Raw genomic sequence first — 20,860 nt, forward strand, 5'->3', positions numbered from 1 at the left:
TTTACACATGTACACACTTTAGCAGGACTCTTGAGCATCCAGGCTTTTCATGCTCAATGGAAAAATTATGTACAGTGGCAAGGAAAAGTATGTGAACCTTTTGGAATTACCTGGATTTCTGCATAAATGTGTCATCAAATTTTATCTGATCTTCATCTTAGTCACAACAATAGACAAACACAGTGTGCTTAAACTAATAACACACCAATTATTATATTTGTCTTGTCTATATTGAATACATCATTTGGAAAAAGTATGTGAACCCCTAGGCTAATGACTTTTAAAAAGCTAATTGGAGTCAGGGGTCAGCTAACCTGGAGTGCAATCAATGAGACGAGATTGGAGATGTTGGTTAGAGCTGCCCTGCCCTATAAAAAACACTCACAAAATTTGAGTTTGCTATTCACAAGAAGCATTGCCTGATGTGAACCATGCCTCGAAAGAAAGAGATATCAGAAGACCTAAGATTAATAATTGTTGGCTTGCATAAAGCTGGAAAGGGTTACAAAAGTATCTCTAAAAGCCTTGATGTTCATCAGTCCATGGTAAGACAAATTATCTATAAATGGAGAAAGTTCAGCACTGTTGCTACTCGCCCTAGGAGTGGCCATCCTGCAAAGATGACTGCAAGAGCACAGTGCAGAATGCTCAATGAAGTTAAGAAGAACCCTAGAGTGTCAGCTAAAGACTTACATAAATATCTGGAAAATGTTAACATCTCTGTTGACGAGTCTACAATACGTAAAACACTAAACGAGAATGGTGTTCATGGGAGGAAACCACAGAAGAAGCCACTGCTGTCCAAAAAAAACATTGCTGCACGTCTGAAGTTCACAAATGAGCACATGGATGTTCCACAGCGCTTCTGGCAAAATATTCTGTGAACAGATTAAACTAAAGTTGAGCTGTTTGGAAGGAACACACAACACTATGTGTGGAGAAAAAAAGGCACAGCACACCAACATCTGAACCTCATCCTCACTGTAAAGGATGGTGGAGGGAGCCTCATGGTTTGGGGCTGCTTTGCTGCCCTAGGGCCTGGACAGCTTGGTATCATCAAGTTTATCGAGTTTATCAAGACATTTTGCAGGAGAATGTAAGGCTATCTGTCTAAAAATTGAAGCTCAACAGAAGTTGGGTGATGCAACAGGACAACGACCCAAAACACAGAAGTAAATCAACAACAGAATGGCTTCAACAGAAGAAAATACATCTTCTGGAGTGGCCCAGTCAGAGTCCTGACCTCAACCCGATTTAAAATGCTGTGGCATGACCTTGAGAGTGGTTCACACCAGACATCCTAAGAATATTGCTGAACTGAATGTCACGACTTCCGCCGAAGTCGGTCCCTCTCCTTGTTCGGGCGGCGTTCGGCGGTCGACGTCACAGGCCTTCTAGCCACCGCCGATCCCCTTTTCATTTTCCATTTGTTTTGTCTTTGTTTTACACACCCGATTTCAATCCCACAATTACTTGTTCATTATTTAACCCTCTGTTCCCCCATGTTTTTTTGTGAGTGATTGTTTATTGTATTTTCGGTCTGTCATGGTGTGCGTGTATTTGTTACTTTGACATTTTGAGTAAAAGTACGTTGATTACTCATATCTGCTGTCCTGTGCCTGACTCTCTACACCAGCTACACCTAGGACCCATTACACTGAAACAGTTTTGTAAAGAGGAATGGTCCAAAATTCCTCCTGACCGTTGTGCATGTCTGATCCGCAACTACAGAAAACTTGGGTTGAGTTTATTGCTGGCAAAGGAGGGTCAACCAGTTATTAAATCCAAGGGTTCACATACCTTTTCCACCCTACAGTGAATGTTTACACGGTGTGTTCAATAAAGACATGAAAACGTATAATTGTTAGTGTTATTAGTTTAAGCAGACTGTGTTTGTCTATTGTTGTGACTTAGATGAAGATCAGATCAAATTGTATGACCAATTTATGCAGAAACCAGGTAATTCCAATGGGTTCACATACTTTTTCTTGCCACTGTACGCTGCTGCTACTGTTTATTATCTATCCTGTTGCATAGTCACTTTATTCCTAGATATATGTACATACAGTATCTACCTCAATTATCTCGAACCCCTGCACATCGACTCGGTACTGGTACCCCGTGCATATAGCCAAGTTATCGTTGCTCATTGTGTATTTATTTCTTGTGTTCTTTTTCTGCATTTTTCTCTCTGCATAGTTGGGAAGGGCCCATAAGTAAGCATTTCACTATTAGTCCACACCTGTTGTTTACGAAGCATGTAACAAATACAATTTGATTTGATTCAAACCCTCAATCAGACCACAGAGAGGACGTCACAAAGACCTAATACGCTGTCGTTCCTGCTAGACCTGCTGAGCCTAATCTAGGCAGGTATGATAGACAGGGACACAACCCTGGCCTTTATAGCGGCCAGCATTTAAGGGACAGATATCACTGAAACTATGCTATTATAAAGGCGAGCTGAAATCGCAAGATGTTTCCATTCTGTCCTCTAAACCGTCATGGTAAGTTGCAGCTTTTGTTAAGGCCAGGCTAAAAGTGTGGGCTGCATGAAGAGAGGGGCATCAATATTCTATTACCTTTCTTCTTCTTCAGAATTTCCCTTTGAGAGAGAGCTTTTGAGAATCCTCTGTTCTCTAGTCGTCCAAATTTCCCTGTCTTCCCGAGAGGCCTGAGATGTCCCACCGCTCTCTCAGGCGATGTGCGTTTGTACAGTATCTTTAAGGGGGGATTCATTAAATGGAAAAACAAATGCTCTGGCATTATTTATAACATGCACTGTCAGAACTCTCTGGTAGGGCTCCTTCTGCATGGAGTTGGGAAATGAATAGGGTTGGAAAAGGGAGCCCCGATTCAGTTCCAGGGGAGAAGTCCAGTAGAAGTTATTACATTAATGGAGATAAAAGCAAAATATTACTAACCTTTTCTTTTCCTATTAGACATTCTGTAGTTTCCTCATACTACCATTAACAACATTGTCCATACCAAACGTTGCTCACTGATAGAGTACTCTGCATGAAAATCCTGGGTAGCTTATTGGTGTGCTAACGAATCATCACGGCGTAGGAATGAACCATGTTTGTGGCCTTACTGCTCTACTGTGTTTAGCCAGTTAGGCCATCAATGTATTATCAGGAGCAGTAGCATAGCCAGCAGTAGCGTAGCCAGAGATTCGTTGGCAGGTGGGCCAAAAGAAATTTGGGTAGGCCAAAAAATATATATATACATTTTGTCATGAGGCTGAGAGAAAATGTTAAAGCTAAATGTTAAAGCTAAATGTTTAGCTAATTAAAGCTAAAATATACTGTAGGTGCGTTAACTGTGATAAAGGCAATGGATTATGAGCTGTCTTGTTTGCTAAATGAACCTATTAAGTAGGCAGTGGCATGGTGCATATAGCCATAGAAGCACAATATACCTCAATCGGTCATATTTGTGGTTTATTGGGGGTGTGGCTTTCAGTTAGTTATTTTTGGCCACCAATCCCATGAGAGTGAATGTCATTCCAGTGCACTGCTTGCTATGAATTTTATCTGATGGTGTTTGCATGTTCAGGTGAAAATACAAATAATGTCCCGTTTGGAACAGTGACAAGTGAGAGCGTATTATGTTTTGCTCAATCTGATTGGGTGGGCCTGGCTCCCCAGTGGGTGGGTGGGTAGGTGGGCCCACCCGTGCCTATGCGGCTGTTCAGGAAAGGCTAAGTCTGAGGGCTACGCTATCTTCTTTCATGCCTCGATACAGCACAATCTCACTACCTGACTGTCCGTGTGCAGGCTTTTCTCAGACTCACTTCTCTCGCTGAATGAATGTATTCACTTGTTATTATTCAAAGAAACTCAACACTTTATTGCACTTGTTTAAAAGTTCACGTTTAATGGTGTGAAGCTGATAGCTATAAACCTTTGTTTTTTTAAGTTAATCAAATAAAGGTTACTTTTCTCCCATAGTGAGTGGGTATGCAATGCTTGGTGCACTCTGACTGGATCCATGTCAGTAAAACTGTTAACTGTTCTTAGCTTTGTTCGTTTACTCATCTGCTTCTCACTCTCTTCTTCCTTCTCTCCATATGTTGTAAAGGACTGCAGCATATAATGATGAGACCAGTGGGATGGTCATCATTTTTTTATCTTTGAAAGATTTAGGAGCACTTTCTTTGGACATAATATCTCAACACGAGAGTTCTGGCTCCAGTCTCCTTGCTTGTACTCACATTGTCCACCAACAGCATGGGCGCCATCTGTTCATATGGAAGTAGGAGGCAAACTATGCCAATGCGCCCATAATGTGTGATGGATTAGTGCAATCTGTTAATACAGCAATAAGGCACTCGAGGGTGTGTGTTTTGATTATGATGATTGTCAGTTGTGCTCCAATCACTGAATACCGTTAACTTGCACAGCCATGACAATAATCACGATAACATACAAGCTCCAGTTTCTTATTGTTTTTATAATATCTTTTTTTTCACACCTAGTCAATAGTTATTGGCTTTATTTAAAAAAGCTAATGATTGCTTTAAAGTGGCAATCTGCAGTTCAATCAATAACACCCCGCCACTGTTTTGGTTAGAAGCTGAGGGATGGGGCAGGACAAATGTAACCAATTTCATAGACAGAGCCATGGTTTCAAGTACTGACCACCAACATTCTAGTTCTAACCATGTTTTGAGGCTATACACTGTCTGTTCACATTTACATTGTTTACAAACATTAGAGTAAAACAAGCCTATATTTTGGATTCTGACAGCTGAACTAAGCTCTGGCAGCATTTATAAGTTACATTATTCAATAATATATGGCTATATACAATTTATTTAAAAGTAAAAAAATGTATGTATCAATCACAGATTTCCCCTTTAACTACAGGGTTGACTTGCTGAGGGTGTTATGAACTAGACTGAGGAAAAAAACACTGAAATATTGCTGAATCTCTGCATTGTCTCTATATTGATCAATTCTATGGAATGTCTACAGTCACGCCTACAGGATCCTACTTTTCTTAATGCTTGTAGTCTACAGTACTGCTTGCAATTATTGAACAAGAATTGCACTTTGTTTGCATCAATCACACCATCATTGTAATGTGGACTGTTAAGTGAAGATTCTAAAAGTAGTTGTCTGTAACGACTCTCGTCGTTGGTTGAAGGAGAGGAGGACCAAATCGCAGCGTGGTATGTATCCATATTTATTTGAATACTTTCTTTAAGACGAACAAAACAATAAACAAAACGAAACCCAATGACGCTACAGTCCTGAACTTGAGAATATAATAAAACACAAATAACGCACAAACAGGAACAATCACCCACAAACAAACAGTGAACACAGCCTACCTAAATATGGTTCCCAATCAGAGACAACGTAAAACACCTGCCTCTGATTGAGAACCATATCAGGCTAATCAGACACACCTCCCAATGAAACACACAACATAGAATATACCCACCCAGCTCACGTCCTGACCAACTAAACACAGACTAAACAAAGGAAATAAGGTCAGGAACGTGACATTGTCATTCATGTTAAATACATTGGAAATATGTGGGAGATATTTTTGGGGAGAATGCATGTATGGTTGATGCAACTGAGTGTTCTTACTGGCATGAGTAAGAACACATGGCATGTATGATACATGTAGTAATGCAGTGGGATGTTTCAGACGATGCATTTATGATGCCCAAGGAGAGGTATGAACCATCACCTTCAAGCTGTTCTCAAAATCCCATCACTGTCAGAAAAACAATGTAGATAGTAGTGTTGCAACCTTTGAAGCTGTGCCTTTCTTCAAAAATAAAATATTCTCAGCTGACATTACAACGTATCTTACATGGGAAAGTATTGCATTCGTTTATTCCAAATGTTAATTGGTATAAAAATGAATTTGTTAAAAGGCTCTGTCTTTCCCTTTACCCAGTCAGGAAGCTCAAACCTGAGGTATCAGGGCCTGCTATCAGCAAGGATACAGGGCCTTGCAAAAGTATTCATCCCCTTTGGCGTTTTTACTATTTTGTTGCATTACAACCTGTAATTTAAATATTTTTTATTTATTTGGATATCATGTAATGGACATAAACAAAATAGTCCAAATTGGTGAAGTGAAATGAAAAAAATAACTTGTTAATAAAAATGTAAAAAAATTATTTACGTAAAAGTGGTGCGTGCACATGTATTCATCCCCTTTGCTATGAAGCCCCTAAATAAGATCTGGTTCAACCAATTACCTTCAGAAGTCACATAATTAGTTAAATAAATTCCACCTGTGTGCAATCTAAGTGTCACATGACCTTTCACATGATCTCAGTATATACCTGTTCTGAAAGGCCCCAAAGTCTGCAACACCACTAAGCAAGCGGCACCATGAAGATCAAGGAGCTCTCCAAACAGGTCAGGGACAAAGTTGTGGAGAATTACAGATCAGGGTTGGGTTATAAAAAAACATCCGAAACTTTGAACATCCCACGGAGCACCATTATTAAAAAATAAAGAAAATATGGCACCACAACAAACCTGCCAAGAGAAGGCCGCCCCCCAAAACTCACAGACCAGGCAAGGAGGGCAGTAATCAGAGAGGCAACAAAGAGCCCAAAGATGACAATGAGGGAGCTGCAAAGCTCCACAGCTGAGATTGGAGTATCTGTCCATAGGACCACTTTAAGCCGTACTCTCCACAGAGCTGGGCTTTACGGAAGAATGGAAGAATTAAGAAGAATTAAAGAAAAAAATAAGCAAACACGTTTGGTATTCGCCAAAAGGCATGTGAGAGACTCCCCAAACATATGGAAGAAGGTACTCTGGTTAGATGAGACTAAAATTGAGCTTTTTGGCCATCAAGGAAAATGCTATGTCTGGCGCAAACCCAACACCTCTCATTACCCCAAGAACCTCATCCCCACAGTGAAGCATGGTGGTGGCAGCATCATGCTGTGGGTATGTTTTTCATCGGCAGGGACTGGGAAACTAGTCAGAATTGAAGGAATGATGGATGGCGCTAAATACAGAGAAATTCTTGAGGCAAATCTGTTTCAGTCTTCAAGAGATTTGAGACTGGGACAGAGGTTCAACTTCCAGCAGGACAATTACCCTAAGCATACTGCTAAAACAACACTTGAGTGGTTTAAAGGGAAACATTTAAATGTTTTGGAATGGCCTAGTCAAAGCCCAGACCTCAATCCAATTGAGAATCTGTGGTATAACTTAAAGATTGCTGTACACCAGCGGAACCCATCCAACTTGAAGGAGCTGGAGCAGTTTTGCCTTGAAAAATGCCAGTGGCTAGATGTACCAAGCTTATAGAGACATACCCTATGAGACCAAGAGATTGCAGCTGTAATTGCTGCAAAGGGTGGCTCTACAAAGTATTGACTTTGGGGGGGGTGAATAGTTATGCAAGCTCAAGTTTTCTGTTTTCTTGTCTTATTTCTTGTTTGTTTAACAAGAAAAAATATTTTGCATCTCCAAAGTGGTAGGCATGTTATGTAAATCAAACTATACAAACCCTCAAAAAATCTATTTTAATTGCAGGTTGTAAGGCAACAAAATAGGAAAAATGCCAAGGGGGTGAATATTTTCGCAAGCCACTGTAGATAGCACTTACAAGTTTAAAAGCTAGTCTCAATGCTGCATTACTTATTTATTGAAACACTGATTATTGGCTTACTGGCACATGCTTCTATGTCTTCATCATCATCATCATCTTCATCATCATGTCATAATCATCTAAACACTCTCATAGACCAGTTTACTATACCAAAACGCCTCATTGCATCACAGAGCTCTGCCTGTATTAACATGGATGTACCATAAACCAAAATGAGTTCTAACCACAGTAAATCCCATCAGTGTCATTCAATCTCCAGTGATCCACAATGTTCAGTGTATGAGGAAACCATTTATAGCACAGATAATGATCTGTGGCTTTACGCTACAATATCCAAGCAAAGGAAAATGCAGGTTTACCCATGCAGGTCTGTGTGATCTAGTTGAAGATGCACATCTGCCACACACTTTTCCTCTCTAAAATGGCTGCCTCCATCTGGCTCAATTATCAATCAACCAAGCCATTGTTCCCATCCTCTACAACACACAGAATAATGAGCAGCACATGCCTTCCACCAATAAACCACCACCTAACCATCCACCTTCCCACCCCCTTTAATGGTAGATCCCGCCCCCTCCATGTCCACAACTAATTGAACCATAAAGTCTCCAGCGAGCTAATGAAAGGGGCCCACCCACACCATGCTCACACACAGGAATGGATCTAACCCTTCTTCAATTACGTCTTAGCTAAGGCCAAAGGCGTAGCTAATGGATTTCAATAAATGAGGCTGGCTGCCCCAGACAATTTGGATGTTGATTTATGTGTGCGGAGCTGTAGAGGGAGAGTGGTTGATGTACAGGAGCACTATAGCAGGAGGATCTGTGAACGTGTCCATAGGTGTTTCTCCTATAGGAATATCATGCTCTGAGTGTTATGACCACCGGCTCAACCTTTTAGAGGTCATAGGTTTAGGGAAGGATTTACCTTTAAGCTGCTGGCTAAATTCCTGGTGTTAAAACACTGATGTTTCCACTCAACGTAACAAATCGTAAGAGCATCTGACTGATCTTTAAAGCTGAACAAACACAGCAGAGCTGTAACAAAGGAATTAGGATTATTTTCTTGGATAGGAAAGGATTCATGCCTTGTTCTCATTAGCAAAAAAGTATATTTTTACAGTGCAGACTGTTCTCAAGGTCTTCCCTCCAATAGATAAGAATGAACAAGACTACTTACAATGATTTATAACAATTGTCAGTGGAGACCAGATAATCACTCTCTCTATTCCTACAGACCAAAGTGTAACTGTGCACACTATAGGGAACTAAGACTAGCAATACCTGTCATGCGTGTCATATTGCAAAATGCCTCACACTTTTTATACACAACAAACTCTAGATAACTCCAGATATCCATTCTTCCTCAATCCTCTGTCTCTTGTCTCATCTTTGCTCTTACTTTATAACATGGTTTTCAATATCTGCTCTCAAGTATTCTCCATGCCTCTAATCCCAACACCCTGTAAGCAATCTCTCACATTCTCTCTCACATTCTCTCTCTCTCTCTCACACATTCTGTCTCTCACATTCTCTCTCTCTCTCTCTCTTACATTATCTCTCTCTCTCTCTCTCTCTCTCTCTCTCTCTCTCTCTCTCTCTCTCTCTCTCTCTCGGAAGATGGCGACGTACTGTATGGTCGCCCTCTTGCAAGCTCTGACCCAATTAAAAAATTTTGTTATCCTTTTGGTGTTTATCTTTACTGTTTTTGCACAAAATGTGTCCGCTATCATTTTTTTATGATCGACAATAACCTCAATTCCGGCTTCAACTTCGACTCATCTGCCCTGGGCTCTTTGTGTACCTTCGACCCAATCTTTGGACTAACCAATAGGAAATGCAGAGGCAGGAGAGTGGGCATCCTGATGAGAATAAGGTTAAGGTATAACCGGCTACCACTTCTCTCTATTCTATTCTATTGGCCAGTCACTTGATAAAAAGATGGATGACCTCCAATCGTGGATTTGCTATCAACGAGACTCTCATAACTGCAATATCCTCTGTTTTTCTGAAGCATGGCTTTTGTACAAGATAACCCCCATGGCTATACAACTCGAAAGATTCTCCATTTACCGAACGGACAAGACATTGGATTCAGGGAAATCCAGCGGGGAATGAGGATGTCTCTTCACGAGACACAGGTGGTGTGGTCAGCATGTAAGACACATAATGCCCAACTTCTATCAACACATCTTCTTTGCCACTAGGGGCGAAAGAGTCCTAGACCACTGTTACTCAACCCACAAGCAAGCATACAATAATTATAATAATAATAATAACACACTACATTACCAAAAGTATGTGGACACCTGCTCGTCGAACATCTCATTCCAAAATCATGGGCCTTAATATGGAGTTGGTCCCCCCTTCGCTGTCATAACAGCCTCCACTCTTCTGGGAAGGCGTTCCACTAGATGTTGGAACATTGCTTCAAGGACTCACTTCCATTGAGCCATGTGCAGGCCAGTCAAGTTCTTCCACACTGATCTCGACAAAGCATTTCTGTATGGACCTCGCTTTGTGCAAGGGGGCATTGTCATGCTGAAACAGGGAAGGGCCTTCCCCAAACTGTTGCCACAAAGTTGGAAACAAAGAATCATCTAGAATGTCATTTTATGCTGTAGCATTAAGATTTCCCTTCACTGGAACTAAGGGACCTAGCACAAACCATGAAAATCAGCCGCAGACAATTATTTCTCCTCTACCAAACTTTACAATTGGCACTGCATTGGGGCAGGTAGCATTCTCCTGGCATCTGCCAAACCCAGCTTTGTTCATTGGACTGCCAAACTGTGAAGCGTGATTCATCACTCCAGATAATGCGTTTCCACTGCTCCAGAGTCCAATGGCGGTGAGCTTTACACCACTCCAGCCGACGCTTGGCATTGCGCATGGTGATCTTAGGCTTGAGTGCGGATGCTCGGCCATGGAAACCCATTTCACGAAGCTCCCAAAGAACAGCTCTTGTGCTGACATTGCTTCCAGAGGCAGTGTGGAACTCGGGTAGTGAGTGTTGCAACCGAGGACAGACGATCTTTACACGCTTCAGCACTCGTTCTGTGAGCTTGTGTGGCCGTTGTTGCTCCTAGACATTTCCACTTCACAATAACAGCACTTACCGTTGACCGGGGCAGCTCTAGCGGGGCAGAAATTTGACGAACTGACTTTTTGGAAAGGTGGCATCCTATGCTCTTCTGTATGGCCATTCTACTGCCAATGTTTGGCTATGGAGATTGCATGAGTGTGTACTTGATTTTATACACCTGTCAGCAACGGGTGTGGCTAAAATAGCAGAGTCCACTAATTTGAAGGGCTGTCCACATACTTTTGTATATAGTGTACATGGGACTGAGAGTGCAGTATTCATACCCCTTGACTTTTTCCACATTTTGTTACTTTACAGCCTTATTCTAAAATGGATTAAATTGTTTTTATTCCTCATTAATCTACACACAATACCCATAATGACAAAGTAAAAACAGAATTCTAGATTTTTTTGCAAATATACCAACAAAAAAAAGTTGGAAATATCATATTTACATAAGTATTCAGATCCTTTACTCAGTACTTTGTTGAAGCACCTTTGGCAGTGATTACAGCCTTGATTATTCTTGGGTATGATGCTTAAAGCTTGGCACACCTGTATTTGGGTAATTTCTCCCATTCTTCTCTGCAGATCGTCTCAAGCTCTGTCAGGTTGGATGGGGAGGGTTGCTGCACAGCTATTTTTAGGTCGCTCCAGAGATGTTCGATCGGGTTCAAGTCTGGGATCTGGCTGGGCCACTCAAGGACATTGAGACTTATTCCCAAGCAACTCCTGCATTGTCTTGGTTGTGTGCTTAGGATCGTTGTCCTGTTGGAAGGTGAACCTTTGCCCCAGTCTGAGGTCCTGAGTGCTCTGGAGTAGATTTTCATCAAGGATCTTTCTGTACTTTGCGCCGTTCATCTTTCCCTGAATCCTAGTCTCCCAGTCCCTGACGCTGAAAAACATCCCTACAGCATGATGCTGCCACCACCATGCTTCACCGTAGAGATGGTGCCACGTTTCCTCCAGACGTGGCGCTTGGCATTCAGGCAAAATAGTTCAATCTTGGTTTCATCAGACCAGAGAATCTTGTTTCTTATGGTCTGAGAGTCTTTAGGTGCCTTTTGCAAACTCCAAATGGGATTATCATGTGTCTTTTACTGAAGAGTAGCTTCCGTCTGGCCACTCTACCATGAAGGCCTGATTGGTGGAGTGCTGCATAGATGGTTGTCCTTCTGAAGGTTCTCCCATCTCCACAGAGGAACTCTAGAGCTCTCTAAGCCTAGAGCTCTGTCAGAGTGACCATTGGGTTCTTGGTCACCTCCCTGACCAAGGCCCTTCTCCCCTGATTGCTCAGTTTGGCCGGGCGGCCAGCTCTAGGAAGTTTCTTGGTGGTTCCAAACTTCTTCCATTTAAGAATGATGGAGGCCACTGTGTTCTTGGGGACCTTCAGTGCTGCATACATTTTTTGGTACCCTTCCTCAGATTTCTGCCTCGGCACAATCCTGCCTCAGAGCGCTACGTTTTTGCTCTGAAATTCACTGTCAACTGTGGGTACTTTATACAGACAGGTGTGTGCCTTTCCAAATCATGTCCAATCAATAGAATTTACCACAGGCGAACCCCAATCAGAAACAGCTCAGGATGATCAATGGAAACAGGATGCACCTGAGCTCAATTTAGAGTCTCATAGCAAAGGGTCTGAATACTTATGTAAATAAGGTATTTCTGTTTTTTATTTTTCTAAAAACCTTTTTTCGCTTTGTGATTATGGAGTATTGTCTATAGATTGATGAGAAGAAAAAAAATTCAATCCATTTTAGATTAAGGCTGTAACCAAACAAAATGTGGAAAAGGGAAAGGTGTCTGAATACTTTCCAAATGCACTGTATACAGCGCTTTCAAGGAACCTAAGTCGCTTTACAATTATAGAAATTAAAAAGAAAAACAGCAAAACAGTAGTCAAAACAAAACATCAGACTAAACAAAACATAAAAAAAGAGAGAGGTAGTCTCAAAGAAGGGAAGTATGACGTATCAGTGTATGGAGAGGGAAGGGTTGGGATCTGGATACGAACACGGTTTAGGGTAAGGGCTGGGATTGGGATATGGATACAAACCAGGTTTAGGGTAAGGGCTGGGATTGGGATATGGATATGGATACAAACCAGGTTTAGGGTAAGGGGCGTGATTGGGGTTAGGAAACGAACCCGGTTTAGGGTAATGGTAGGGTAAGGGTTTGGTTTAGGTGCAGTTCAGTATGGTGAAGAGAGGAGTGTCTTTGGGGAGGGGGAGCTTAAGGGCAGGCCTTGTCAAAGAGGTGGGGCTTTAGGAGGCACTGAAAGATAGTGATGGAGTCAGAGTAACGCCTGGCTGGAGGGAAGGAGTTCCAGAGCCTAGGAACTACTCTGGAAAAGACCATGTCGCCGAAACTATGGAGCTTCAACCTATGTATGACAAGGTGGCCTGCTGTGGTGGATCGGAGTGTGCATGTGTGTTGGTGGAGGAAAAGAAGGTCTGAGAGGTACATCGGGGCAAGTTGGTGAAGGGCTTTGTAGGTCAGAAAGAGGAGCTTGTAGTCAACGCATTGGGAGACAGGGAGCCAGTGTAGTTCACGGAGGACAGGGGTGATGTGCTGTCAAGATTAAGTGTGGGTGAGGAGTCGGGCTGCAGTTTTGAACCATCTGGCGCTTATGGAGGGCGCTTGAGTTCATGTTGGAGAGTAGTGAGTTGCAGTAGTCAAGACGGGAGGAGATTATTGCATGTATGAGGATTTCAGCGGCAGGACGGGAGAGGGAGGACCTGACTTTGGCGAAGTTGCGGTGGTGGAAAAAGTATGATTTGTCCAAGATGACGGCAAGATTGCATGCATGGAGGGAGGGAGAAACAGTGGTGTCTTCGTTGGGAGGGTGAGGTTGCCAGCTTTGGCGAGGGTGGATTTGGGAAGAGTTCCGTTGTATCACTGTTGAGCTTAAGTAAGTTTTGTTGCATCCATGTTTTTATTGCAGAGAGGCAGGATTCAATGTGGGTCATAGGCAGGTTGAGGAGGGATTTGGTGCTGAGGTAGATCTGGGTGTCATCAGCATAGCAGTGGAAGTCAAGGTTAAAGTGATGGAGGATCTGACCAAGAGGGAGGATGTAGATAATGAAGAGTAAGGGACCCAGCACGAGCCCTGAGGGACACCCTGTATAACTGCAGCTGAGTCTGAGGTCTGGCCATTGAGGGAGATGTAGTGGGTCCAGTTTGTGAGGTATGATTGTTGCCAGGAGAGTGCAGTTCCCTCAACACCCAAGCCCTCCAGCCTGCTGAAGAGGATCTGATGGCTCACTGTGTCCAAAGTGGCACTCAGGTCCAGGAGATCATGTTGAGGGCACCTGTTGAGGGCACCTGCATCAGCATAGGTGAGGATGTCATTGATAACTTTGAGGAGTGTTGTTTTAGTACTGTGGAGGGGGTGGAAACCAAACTGGAGGGGTTCGGACAGGTTGTTGATTAGCAGGTGGGTTTGTAATTGGGAGGCAACAGTACGTTCCAGAGTCTTGGCAAGGAAGGGGAGGGTGGAAATGGGGTGGAAGTTATTGAGTATGGTGGTGTCCAGTTATTTTAAGATGGGGTGACTGCAGCTGTTTTGTAGTTGGAGGGGACAGTTCTGTGGTCGAGGGAGAGGTTGACAATGTTTGTGATGGACAGAGAGCAGGCAGGAAGGCAGGCAGGCTTTGATGAGAAGACTGGGGAAAGGACCCAGGGAGCAAGTTGTAGTCTTGGATAATGATGAGGGTTAAAACATGATGAGTTTTGAGATATATTGTAGGGAGAGTCAATGGGGACAAATTCGGAGAGCCGGGTTTCAGGTGTGACGGTTGGGAGGTTGACAGCGGGAGGGGCAGCTGAGTGAGATTGATCAGTCAGAAATGAGTTTATTTTGGTGAGCATGTTCTTGAAAAACTGAAGAAATTAGTTGCATAGCTCAGTGGAGGGAGTAGAGAAGGTGTCATCATGGGGCTGAAGTAGTTTGCTGACAGTGGAGAAGAGAGTCCGGGAGTTCTTACTGGGGCAGTCAATGTTGTTAGAGAAGTAAGTGGACCTTGCAGCACAGCGGTACGCGCTAAGCTAGAGGACAGAGCTACCGCACACATCGCAGCCAACCACAAGGTTACAACTGAGGAGACGAACGCGTGCAAGAAGTCCCGCTACGACCTCTGCAGAGCCATCAAACAGGCAAAAGGACAATATAGGAACAAGGTGGAATCCTATTACACAAGCTCTGACGCTCATTGCATGTGGCAGGAGCTACAGTCCATTACGGATTATAAAGGAAGACTTAGCCGTGATCTGCCCAATGATGAATGCTTTTTATGCACACTTCAACAAAAACAACACCGAGCCATGCAAGAGGGCCTCCACCGTCCCAGAGGACTGAGTGATCTCGCTCTCTGAGGTGGATGTGAGTAAGGCTTTAAATCTGGTCAACACCCGCAAGGCCGCGGGGGCCAGTAATATTCCATGGTGTGCTCTCAGAGCATGGGCAGACCAGCTGGTAGGCATCTTCAATGTCATTTTCAACCTTTCATTGTCCCAGTCTGCAATCCCCACATGTCTCAAGCTGACCACCATCCTGTTCCCAAGAACGTTAAAGGCTACCTGCCACAATGACTATTGCCCTATAGCACTCATATCTGTAATCATGAAGTGCTTTGAAAGACTGGTCATGGCACAAATCAACTACATTATCACAGACACCCTAGACACACTCCAATTTGCATACCGCCCCAACAGATCAAGAGACGATGCAATCTCAATTGCACTCAACACTGCCCTCTCTCACCTGGACAAGAGGAATACCTATGTGAGAATGTTCTTAATTGATTACACCTCCTCGTTCAACACCATAGTGCCCTCCAAGCTTGCCACCAAGCTCGGGACCCTGGGACAGGACACCTCCCTCTGCAACTGGATCCTGGACTTCCTGACGGGCCGACCCCAGGTGGTGAGAGTAGGCAACAATACCTTTGCCATGCTGACCCTCAACACAGGGCCCCCCAGGGGTGAGTGCTTAGCCCCCTCCTGTACTCCATGTTTACCCAAAACTGTGTGGCCATGCACAACTTCAACTCCATCATAAGGTTTGCTGACGACACGACGGTGCTAGGACTGACCACCAATGGCGATGAGACAGCCTAAAGGGAGGAGGTCAGAGACATGGCAATGTCAGGACAGTGCCAGGACAACAACCTCTCCCTCAACGTTAGCAAGACCAAGGAGCTGATCATGGACTACAGGAAACAGGGGTGGTGGCTTGAAGTTCCTCGGTGTCCACATCATTGAGGACTTAACATGGTCCTCTCACACCAGAACAGTCGTAAAGAAGGCATGACAGCACCTCTTCTCCATCAGGAGGCTGAAATTATTTGGTATGGTCCCTCAGATCCTCAGGAACATTTCCAGCTGCACCATCGAAAGCATACTGACTGGTTGTATCACCATCTGGTATGGCAACTGCAACGCCCTCGACGGGAAAGCCCTACAATGGGTGGTGCAAACGGCCCAACCCATTACTGGGGGCAAGCTCCCAGCCATCCAGGATGTACATGCCAGGCAGTGTCCGAGAAAGCCTTGACAAATTGCCAAGACTCCAGCCATCCGAGACATGGACAGTTCTCCATGCTCCTGTCCGACATCAAGGCTCAGACTCCTAAACAGCTTCTATCCCCTGGCCATGACACTGTTAAAAACAACTATTCTCCCTCTCCCACAGACTATCCACACTAACTCTATGCCAATCCACAGGACTCTACCAACTCAGACACACACACCTTCACTGTCACTCTTACTCATACGCACACACACGTACTCACATACACACACTCACACACACCCTCACTCACACACTCATTACTGACGCCACACACTTAAACCCACACGCACACAGCTCATCAAACCTACACTGCTGTTCATTGATTATTGATTGCAATTACCATGAGTATCTACTGTATTTGGGTCATGGGAAGGGTTAGCTAAAATATATTACATGTATATATTACCATTAGTATGCCATTGCCATGCTATTTGGTTGTTGCCATGCTATGTGGTTGTCTTAGGTCTCTCTCTATGTAGTGTTGTGGTGTCTCTCTTGTTGTGATGTGTCTTTTGTCCTATATTGTATATATTTATTTATTTTTAATCCCCCGTCACCGCAGGAGGCCTTTTGCCTTTTGGTAGGCCGTCATTGTAAATAAGAATTTGTTCTTAACTGACTTGCCTAGTTAAAAAAGGTTAAATAAAAACAAAAGTATATTACCATAAATATTGATATATTCCTGCTACCCGTCACTTTTCAGCCCTGTTTACATGTATACTGTATCCTACTACCAGTCACTTTGTATGTATAAACCTACCTCAACCACTCTAGTACCCCTGCATATTGAATAAGGTACTGGCACTGACCTGTATTTACTAGCATTTTCTTGTTTCTTCAACTTATAGTGTACTTCTTGTGCATTTATTAAAATTCGTTGCTATTATCTGTATTATTATATAGATGATTTATTCTGTGCATGTGGCGAATAAACTTTAAATGTCTCTCTCTCACACTCACACACTTTGCACAGGTTTCTCGCTGCCTAGATTTCTAGCACACACTTAGATACTTCCAACCTCTGCTCTCTCCCTCTCTCTCTGCTGTTCTTCTCTCTCTCTCTCTCCCTCTCTCTGCTCTCCCTCTCTCTGCTCTCCCTCTCTCCCTGCTCTATCTCTGCTTCCTTTGAGCTATGGATCGTTTGATGTATTTTCAGCACACTGGGCATTTGCTTGGGATTATTATTAATTATTCAGGGCTGTTCTTCTCTACTCTTCTACCTGGTGTGATAGACAGGGGTCCAGCCTCACTCCCTGGGCCTGGTGGTGAATCATACTTTATGTATAATCATACTTCATGTATATTAAATTAATACTTTGGAGGCGTACAGTGGCATCACAGATGCAGGTAAAAGTAGGCATGTAATCACAAAACAAGCAACACAACCTGGTCTCATAAAGTAAATGTAACATAGTAAACATAAATCCAAGACACTCAAATTAGTATATGTTTCATTTGGCATGGTTACATAAGACATGGTTAATTAAGGCAAAAATGAAAGTAGGGTGATTGGTTGGGGTGGATGGGTAGAAAAATAAAACAAATGTCTGGCAACCCAAAGGTTGAGAGTTCAAAACTCATCACGGACAACTTTAGCATTATATTAACTTTTCAACTACTTACTACTTTTTAGCTACTTTGCAACTACTTAGCATGTTAGCTAACCCTTCCCATAACCCAAAGGTTGCAGTTTGAATCTCACCATTGACAACTTTAGCATTTTAGCTAATTAGCAACTTTAGAACTAATTACTACTTTTTAGCTACATTGCAACTACTTCAAATGTTAGTTAACCCTTCACCTAACCCTCATTTTAACCCTTTTAGCTAAACCTTCACCTAACCCTCACCTTAACCCTTTTATCTAACCCTTCCCCTAACCCTAACCCTTTTAGCTAACCCTTCACCTAACCTTAAGCCTTTTATCTAACCCTTCACCTAACCCTCACCTTAACCCTTTTAGCTAACCCTTCCCTTAACATTAACCCTTTTAGCTAACCTTTCACCTAGCCTTAAGCCTTTTAGCTAACCCTTCACCTAGCCTTAAGCCTTTTAGCTAACCCTTCACCTAACCCAAACCGTTTTAGCTAACCCTTCCCCTAACATTAACCCTTTTAGCTAACCCTTCCCCTAACCATTTTAGCTAACCCTTCACCTAACCCTCACATTAACCATTTTAGCTAACCCTTCACCTAACCTTAACCCTTTTAGCTAACCCTTCCCCTAACCCTTTTAGCTAACCCTTCCCCTAACCCTAACCCCTTTAGCTAACCCTTCTAACCCTTCCCCTAACCTTAACCCTTTTATCTAACCCTAACATGAACCCTTTTAGCTAACCCTTCACCTAACCCTAACATTAACCCTTTTAGCTAACCCTTCCCCTAACCTTAACTCTTTAACCTAACTCCTAAACTTAACTCTAACCTTAACCCTAACTCCTAGCCTAGCTAACGTTAGCCACCTCAGCACCAAGCTAGAATTTGTAACAAATCATACGTTTAGCAAAATCGTAACATATTGAACATTTTGCAAATTCGTAATATTGTACGTTTTGCAAATTCAAAACATATTGAAAGTTTTGCAAATTCTTAAAATATAATAAGAATTGTAATTTGTAGCATATCATACGAAATGGGTGATGGACATCCACAAATTAATACATACATCACCATACGAAACATGACATATCATACTAAATGGAGTATCTTGGATTAACATACATAATAATACAAAATGCTCTGAGACCAGGTTGTGCTATCAGGTAATACACATGCCCTGCCCAATCCCCAACTCCCCATTGCGTGACTAGATCCAATTTGACTTACAACATGAGCAGTGAACAGTGCAGTGGATAAATACATTTCATGAGCTCTGGTGGTCTCAATCAAAACCGCTTAGCATGACAAGGGTGATTGCTCAAGGTGGACAATATTCTTAAAGTTTCTGGCAAAGAGAAGGAAAACAAACGTTGCGCAGAACCCCTTTTTTTAGAAATCTGAGAAATTGAGCCCTTGGAATGTCACATGAGTAAACTGGAATAACTCAGGCTTTACCTATAAAACAACATGACATGTTTACCATGCATGTTTTATGTGTTCCAAGTAACTATTATGTAACATTACAAGATAATATAAGCCTATTTAAAAGATCAGTGTAAAAAAAAATACATTGGCATGTTAAAGTATGGCGCCTAATTGAAAACACATTGAAAAAGAAAACTGTAAAGCAAGTAGATGTATATACATCAGTAAATTGGCTCAGTTGGTAGAGGATGGCACCGCCAGCGTCGTGGGTTCGATTCCCAGGGCCACCCACACGTAAAATGTATGCATGCATGACCTTAAAATGCGTTGGATTAAAGCATCTGCTAAATGGTACATATTATATTATTACAGTAGTAAACACTGACAGGTATATCATTGTTTTCTCCAAATAACCATAAAATACTGTGCAAATGGAATCACATTATGTAAAAGACAAACAAGCAAGCAAACACACAAACAACACATTTGGATCTGATGTAAACGTAGCCCATACATACATACCTCGGATAAAAACGGACTTCATTTTGGAAATAGAATCCAAAAGGCACCCCTTGTGTGCGTGGTAAAATACTCGTTCTCTGCTTGAAAAACAAAGACCCCGGTCAGAGAGATGGCAGTGGAAAATCCAGGGCACCGTCCATGAAAACTTTAGCCCAAGGTTTTAACATAGAACGGAGGTGGAGAACGCGGTCTCCTCTTCACGCCGCGCTCAGTCATTTGAGAGATGCGCGGGAAACAAAACCTTTTTTTTTTACATTCGAATACAGGCAACCCAAAGGAACGTCTCCAAATGGACCACATAAACGCACGGGTGGCAGCAATCCAATCGGCAATAGGCTACAAAATTAAAACCATCAGCAGTCACAACGCAATCCACGGTTAGGAAAAGGCATATATCCAACCGTCCTTCGTTTGGTTTCCAACGTAGAGTTATCCTAGATGAGTGCACTGCCGGTTGGCTTGTGAGGGTGGGGATCCAAAGACATGCGCCTCTCTATCAGCATAGAACAAGACAGGGCAGAGGGAGTTGCAGGCGCGCGGTCGTGTTCTTAGTGAACGTGAGAAGGTAACTGAGATCATAGTGCTCCTGAACTTCTCTGCACTCTTTGGTCAGAACCCATATCATGGGACAACAACCACATAGGCTACAAGCAGAACGAATGATCCCAACAAACGATAATGCGCAGTTCAGGCACGTTATGTGATGAACAGCAGAACATATTGTTTCTGATTATTTAAAGATAGGCGTTTGGAGTGTGCTCTTGATTTATCTCGACCCATTTAATTGATTTTAACATAACAAAGAAAATGACATAGAAAACTAACGTCTTATATGATATTCGTAATAGGTGGTTCGTGGTTGAGATCTCCCTGTCAGACTATTCTAAATTAAGATAGAGACGCCTCCCAGTGGTAGTGTGTGAACACCTCCCCGATTTTATAAGTCTATATTAAATTCCGAACAGCAAATTGCTGTAAAAAGCAAATAGAAACCAATGTCGCTGCTTCATGCAATGTTTGCCACAGAGACGACGAACATATACTTTTCTCTGAAT

The 20,860-nt window shown here is 42.7% G+C and overlaps 1 protein-coding gene across 1 annotated transcript in view; it reads right to left on the minus strand.

Moving 5' to 3' along the window:
* The window catches only part of LOC139543860 (reticulon-4 receptor-like), a 38,274-nt gene extending 17,956 nt beyond the window's left edge, over positions 1 to 20,318 (minus strand). Inside the window, exon 1 of the mRNA XM_071350352.1 lies at positions 19,806 to 20,318. Coding sequence (XP_071206453.1) covers positions 19,806 to 19,827 — 22 coding nt within the window. The 5' untranslated portion in view covers positions 19,828 to 20,318. The remainder of the gene's footprint in view (positions 1 to 19,805) is intronic.
* Positions 20,319 to 20,860: the final 542 nt, after the last annotated feature.

The sequence above is a fragment of the Salvelinus alpinus genome, chromosome 18 (assembly GCF_045679555.1).
Source record: "Salvelinus alpinus chromosome 18, SLU_Salpinus.1, whole genome shotgun sequence".
NCBI lineage: Eukaryota > Metazoa > Chordata > Actinopteri > Salmoniformes > Salmonidae > Salvelinus > Salvelinus alpinus.